Source organism: Laccaria bicolor, genomic scaffold, assembly GCF_000143565.1.
Source record: "Laccaria bicolor S238N-H82 LACBIscaffold_5 genomic scaffold, whole genome shotgun sequence".
Lineage (NCBI taxonomy): Eukaryota > Fungi > Basidiomycota > Agaricomycetes > Agaricales > Hydnangiaceae > Laccaria > Laccaria bicolor.
In genome coordinates this window covers 2,091,084-2,098,060 of record NW_001889876.1, presented here as the reverse complement: position 1 = coordinate 2,098,060, position 6,977 = coordinate 2,091,084, and the positions used below count along the sequence as shown (strand labels likewise).

Sequence of the window (6,977 nt, the reverse complement as noted above, 5' to 3'; positions counted from 1 at the left end):
AAATCACCCTGGGTTCTCCACCGTCTGCGAAGGCTCAATGAGCCCAGATTCCTCTACGCGAAATGTGCAGCATCATCGGGAAAGTGGCTGGAGATCACCTCATTTGAGCATCCGTGGAATTTCCGGTAAATCTACGCGTCTTTCTCATGTTGATCGTGTCGCTAACGAATCGACCAACAGCTGGCTGTTGAACTAACCTCTCGAGAATGAAGAATACTCATCGCATTCCCCTGCAAGCCTCACCAAGTCGCCTTTCGTACTATTGGAGAAGATTTACCGGTTTTCCTCTGACATGGTTGTGGGCCTCTCGCTTTCGATCCGCTTCGATAGGTTTGAAACAACTTACGGAGTTTCTTATACCTTATACCTCGGATGGGCGGACGCGCGGAAATTCCAAATCCGAGGCTGTTTGGTGTTCTCCACGTCACTTCTTCGACCGACTGGAACTCCCAACTCCCTCTAACGTCGCCTCAACGTCACCTTAACCTCGTCATCTACCCAGATCCCTCTCCGTTGCAAGCCATACTGTTTCGGCGATGGCGTAGAAGTTGGCTAGGGAGACAAATACCTCGGACTGTAAAAGTAGGAGTTGTAGTTGGAGGTAATAGGACGGTAGTTATGTAGGTACAGTAAGCAAAACTGTTGAAATGCGAAGAGACGTTCACGAGATGTTTGTTTGAATTTGATCAACTTGTCTATGACGTTAACCTCGCGTTGTAATAAGACCGACAGCCATCCTTGCTGGATCCTTCTATTTGGAGAACAATGATGAAATGTTGCTCGTTTGCCCTCTCTTTCGTTTTGTAGGCTGGCGATCCAAGGGCGAGCGCTGCTTTCTGTGAGCCGGAGAACTCAGAGGTGTGTTCGCTTTCACAAGGGGCAAACAGCTTTTGTCGCCAGGTAAAGAGGTGGTAAACAGTAGATAACTATGTTAAATCGTTTATTCCACACTTGCAGAAAAAATGAGCAGTTAGATAAAATTATAATTTTCTTGCTTCAGAAATGAGTGATAAAAGTAAAATGTTACGAGTCCTGGAGTTTACGTAAGGAATCGTTCTTATACAGACCCGTTTTTTTGTCACACTATTCTTTGAGAGCTATAGACAAACAGTACCAAACATATGTCAACTCATCTGTAGCCAACTTACCACTACTTTACAGTGTTTTTCTCTCTTTGCAAATGCTAATGTCTTTGTCGTTATGTGGTATAGATTATTTGAAGTAGTATACAGACGAATACGTTATTTAAAGTCATATCCGGACGACTAATGTATTACCTCTTTTTTCACTTTTCGACAGGTTTTCCCGTTGCGCCATGTATGTAATCCAGACAGATGTTTCCGAGCTGTCACTCTCGCGATGCTTCCTGGAACGCCATCTTCTTTACTTTATGTCTTCCCATAAACCAGGTGTTTCCGAGTTGTCATTCTCGCGATGCTTTAAAGAACTTTCATGTTAAATACTCGATTCTCCGAAAACTGTGGACTCAGCTTTTTCGGATATCGCTAATGTGAGAACAATGCACGCGATTGGTTGATTGATCTTTTGCCTAAAAAAGGTAAGGTCGACGCGTAAGACTTAACGATGTTAGAATTGAATGTAAACTTACGAGCCATCGTGCACAACGAATTGATGGGGAATGGCTGAAAGACTTGTGTAAAGTCTGCAACAGAGCCATCCCCCACAACAGAGCTCACCGTCGTCGACTTGTCCTCCAGCACCGGCTTGACCCCAACACCATACTATCAAGCACACTTATTCAATGTAGAGCAGGGAAAAAAAATGAAATGGGCAAAAAACTGGGTTTGAATCGGAGGAGACCATCTTGTGAGCCAAAACACGATCTGTCTTGTGAGTTTGTGCAGAATTTTAAGGGTGATATCAAAACTTTCTGTAGAATAAGGCCGAGTTAGTTCCGTGTCTGAGCAAAAAAACAAAAATGATATCGTGGTTAGTAACGCACCGAATCGTAAGCATGCTTGAGCCTGGGCACCATCATAATCCTGCCATACCCCGCCTTTTCTGTATAAGAAGGTCGAGTTAGATAACTGTTAAAGCAAAAAAAGTAAAGTTCATTGATTGTGGAAGACGCACTGAACCGTGAGCATGCTTAAAGTAATATCTTTTCGGATGGGGCGTTCTCGAGCGCCGTACCGTTGATATCCTTCCCGACCAGTTCTCGTAGAGACGGGGGAAGTGGGCTCTTCGTGGTACATGTAATCAGCTGCGCAACTGTTTTCGGCGTTGCCGATGTTGAGGATGTCGTTGATGGAGGGAAAGCCATCGTTTACGAATATGATAGTATCGAGATACTCTCCCTCCGAATCCTGCAGCTTACGCAGGGGTTCAATAGCCGGATTGCGGTATTCAAAAAGCGAGGTACCGAAATACCGTAAAAGTGCCTCTGTCTGATCAGATGACTCGTTCTCGAGGACCAAGACGAAGACGTTCTGATACTCCAAGTGACGGCCATGCGGAAAAGAGTGGCAATGAGGTCGGTAGTGGCATCGAATGAGTTGTAGAGGTCATTTCATAAAGGGTGTGTCGTCATAACAGTGAAAAAAGGGTGACGCAATGCACTTAGCGTCTCTCGAGCAAGGAATGAATATCTGAATCTACATTGTTTATTCTTTAGAAACTACGTGAAAATTCATACAACTACGCAGCGTATTGTGGGTCAAGTATGACTTCGTGGCGTATGTACCCTGTCGAGGTGAGTCAAACTTGTATTGACGGGCAAGGGGCACCATACGACGAATTTCCGTAACGTCTAGTCTCGTTGACATTTGGCAAAGAGCACGCTTCAGCCAACGGAGACGTTATAAATGTATAAGCGGTAACCCATTGCACTACACGTCTGGTTCTCGACTAGGGGAAGGAAACCTGATTCTGCAATGACTATTATTGAGAAGCTACGCGAATGTGGTCACAATTACGCACCTCAACTTGTGGGTCAACAAAGTCTTCGTGCCGTTATATCTAGTAGTGAGCAGGGAGTGTTCGAGGGAAACACAGGCGAGATAAACAATCACAAATTTTGAACTGAAAAGTGGACGTCCACTTTTCAGTTTAAAATTGACACTTGTTTGGTGCAGTCAAGGTGCATGGCGCAATTCGAAGATTCGTTCTAACGTCCTTTCAAAGGGTGAACTTCAAAAGACAGTGTCGTCGTAACAGTGTATAGGGAAACTGTGCAATTACGCACCTCAACTTGTGGGTCAACAAAGTCTTCGTGCCGTGATCATATCCAGTAGTGACCAAGTAGGGAGTGTTCGAGGCGAGATAAACAATCACAAATTTTGAACTGAAAAGTGGACGTCCACTTTTCAGTTCAAAATTGACACTTGTTTGGTGCAGTCAAGGTGCAGTGATGGCGCAATACCAACGCAATACGCAGTTTCGTTCTAACGTCCTTTCAAAGGGTGCACTTCAAAAGACAGTGTTGTCGTAACAATGTATAGGGAAACCTAATGCTGATCGGCACGAGCATAGACGCCGTCAGGGCTGCAAGTTGTACACCGCTATTACTTCGTCGGTAAGGGCCGCATCGGTTGTATTTGTATTGTATGACGCATTCAATCGAAACACTCCCCAACTCTTGTCATCTCAGGCGCTACACTTGTGTGTCGGAAACCGGTTGTTCCTCATTGGGACCGCGAACGCGCTGCTCAGAATGAGGTCTGCCACAGGTCTGCCCTAGTCATCTTTTCCTCACTTTGTATTGATTCGGTAGTAGCCACTGGCAGTAATCACCCCCACGTCCGCCACTGTTTCTGTTTCTGTCTTGGTGACTGACAGATGGCAACACGCTGTTGTGACCCTGTTTATTGAAATTAAGCTTTTCCACAACATAAGTCAATCAGTGTTCATATCATATCGCCTCAAAAGCCGCGTCTTGCTTTTCTTCCATTCCCCATCTTTCGGTTGTGCACGATGCCTCGTAAGTTTGTCTTTGATACTGACATCGTTGAACTCTTACGCGTCGTTCTTACGTTTTTAGACAAAATATCCATCAAGGTGGGCTAATGGCTACCGATCATGTGCTTTGTTCTGACATTAGCGTACAGACGGCTGATTTTCGAAAAACGATGGGTACACATTTATCACAGGATTACATCAATCGATTGAAAGTTAGTGTACTTCGCGTTTTTTTGAGTATTTAACACGAAAGTCCTCTTCAGGAAGCGTTGAGAGCGTCGACTCGAAAACATCTGGTTTATGCGAAGACTTACATGGGGCAACGGGAAAACGTGACGAAATGTGAACAAGAGGTATATATTTTTTGTCCAATCTTTTTCCGTCGTGATTCAAACTATGTATTCGAAGATCTGGTCTCTATATCCGAATCTTTTTCTCGCATCAGATGCGGACACCAACCGGCGCAAGAATGTGGCTCGGGTGTATATGCAGAAATTGTTCTCGAATAACAGATGGCGTTACTTGCGTGCCAGGCAGAAAAAGATTAAAAGTGGGGCGAGAGACCCCGTCGACGTTTCGAGGAACACCCGCGGGCCATCTACAGTCAGTATAAGGTGCCCGTAGTGAAAGACGGTGACTGATACGAAATTCCAGCAGGCGAAGCCTGCCGCGAAACCACAAGTGAAACAAGTGAACCCAAAGTTGTCCGTCCACGCCCCTCCAGTTACAGAGCGGAAAAGGGGGTTTAAACCCTCTTATCTGCCAATCCCAACCCGTGCCGCCGCCACGCCGCCTTTAGACGAATCGACCGCTCCAGTGAGACACTTTTTGGAGACATGCATCCCTCCCATGTCGCACTTTCTACCCAAATTTATCGCCTTTGGCTGTACCGACGAGCATTTTTTGCATGCTGTTCATTTGTGCACCGATGACGGGATCGATACGTTCTTGAAGACTGTATCCTCCTTCGGAGATAACGAGTTTACGGCTATGGATATTTTTGTACTCAAGAACCACATCAGGAGGCACTGACTTGGGTCAGTAGCTACAAATACCCTCAGTATCCTGAATACCTGGGTACACAAGTCCCCTAGTGCATAGTTCCTGTAGTCATCCTATTAATCTCAGTAGCATCAGTAGTTCCCTGAACATGGTAGGTAGCTCTGGATTGTGTCCGTTGCTCTGCGTCTACTGTAGCTACCAGGTGAACCAGGGCTCTGTAGTCAAGTCTAATTTTATGTTGCTTGCATTGTTTTTGATCTACGAAGGCTACTGGTTCATGGTACACAATGGGTAGCTGGTCACTTTTTTGAACCAAAAGTGGCAGTAGTGATTGGCAAGCATCGTGGTATTGTGTACTGAGAGACAAGGTATATACATTCAAGGTACTACGTAGAGACGAGGAGAGCAAGGGGGTGTGAGTACGATGAATGCCGATAAGAATCCAGGAAAGTAAGTATTGCCTGGAGATGAGGAGAGAAAGGGTTAAGGGGCCAGGGTAGGGTGAGTATGATGAACACCGACAAGAGACGTGGAAAGTACGCACCATATCGAGCAGAGGCGAGAAAGGGGGGGGCGGTAGTACAACAAACACCGATAAGGGACAAGGAAAGTACGCACTGCCTGGAGATGAGAAAAGAAAGGGGGGTGAATACGACGAACACAGATGAGGGCGAATTATGTAAAGTACGCACAGACATGCTGCGGGTAGGTTGGTCAGTACTGCCTGGAGATGAGGAGGCAAATGGGGTGTGAGTACGGTGAACGGGGACGGAGACAGATGGCAACACACACATACTGGAAACAAGGAGAGGAAGGGGGGTGAGTGTGAGTTTGGCCAACACAGATGAGGAGGATGTATGCATGTGCAGACTAGAAGAGGGCCATGAGTGTGGAGAACATGGATGAAGAAGGAAGGGACACACTGACTGAACATGAAGAGGACTTGAATGGAAAGACTTACGCATTGGCGATGTGGTGGGGGGGAAGAAAGAATGGATTTCCGTGTTGGGAAATTCAAAAATCAACATTGTCACATGGTGTCGGAGTTTCAACGGACTTGTTCAATTCGACATGAGCACATCCACTTGACATCCACCACTTCCTCACCGGAACCTCAGCATCCTCTCATCGCTGGAGCCTCGCCATCAGCAGCCCCACCAGCAGATGCATTGCCTCGGCAATCGTCACATGGCCACCCTCTGTTCACGCTGACAGATCCACCTGCGACACAGTCAGCGCCTTGCTCGTCTCATGGCCGACCAACGTACAACCCCTCCGACTCTCCAACACAATCACTGTGACCGCTCGCTCTCCCTGCTCATCCTCTTTCAAATCTTTCACCTCTTCCCTTCTCAGCCGAAGCTCTCCCGCTTTCCAATCCCCATTCGCCCATCTGGGTTCCAGAGCCAGCACACATATCAACTGTATACGTGGCCTCGTGGCGTATTCGTGCGACCCCTCAGCCGACGACAACATCGAGGACAACATGCATGACACAAGGGAATGGAAGGAAGGTGGCTCGGTCAGAGGTCTCATGGAGACAATGTCACCGCCCTTGGGGCGTTGATAGAAGCCCTGCTTTGCTTGTTCATCGTGTCCTTTTGTAAGCTCCAAACATCGAAACGTCACTCGTTCATCTCACTGACCCTTCTATTGCTCGGGCTCCGCGTTGGTCATCTTCAAGTTGCCAGCTGAATTCAGCCAATACAACCACCCCCTCGCCTACGTTCATTGGTACACACCCCTGCGACGCACCCCCGATGATTTCGACACCAACATGTTCACAAATCTTTGCCATCGCGACTTCTCCCTTCTATGATATTTAGTTGATCTTCATGTATTTCGGAAGTCTCTTCGCCGCACAAAATAACAATTTTTATTTTGAACTTCATTCCTTTTTGCTCTTCTTTATAACTACGGCTGCTTGTTGGCTTGCATTATCTCTTCTACTGAAGCTACAGGTCTCCAGTGAAAGGATATTGGGACTACTGACACTTGCTGGACAAATATTGGAACTACTGACACTTGCCGGACAGCTACTCAGGAGATGTACATGC

The 6,977-nt window shown here is 46.6% G+C and overlaps 2 protein-coding genes across 2 annotated transcripts; both read left to right on the top strand.

The window, feature by feature from the left end:
- Window positions 1-372: 372 nt before the first annotated feature.
- Window positions 373-696, top strand: LACBIDRAFT_314233 (uncharacterized protein; the record flags this gene model as incomplete). The annotated part of the gene is made up of 1 exon (XM_001877921.1): window positions 373-696. One exon carries the CDS (start codon window positions 373-375, stop codon window positions 622-624), a length of 252 nt encoding a protein of 83 aa, XP_001877956.1. The 3' UTR covers window positions 625-696.
- A 3,237-nt stretch (window positions 697-3,933) lies between these two features.
- LACBIDRAFT_324455 (uncharacterized protein) lies at window positions 3,934-4,950 on the top strand (the record flags this gene model as incomplete). Its single annotated transcript, XM_001877920.1, has 5 exons — window positions 3,934-3,940; window positions 4,001-4,017; window positions 4,068-4,130; window positions 4,327-4,521; window positions 4,576-4,950. 5 exons carry the CDS (start codon window positions 3,934-3,936, stop codon window positions 4,948-4,950), a joined length of 657 nt encoding a protein of 218 aa, XP_001877955.1.
- Between the last annotated feature and the right edge of the window lie 2,027 nt (window positions 4,951-6,977).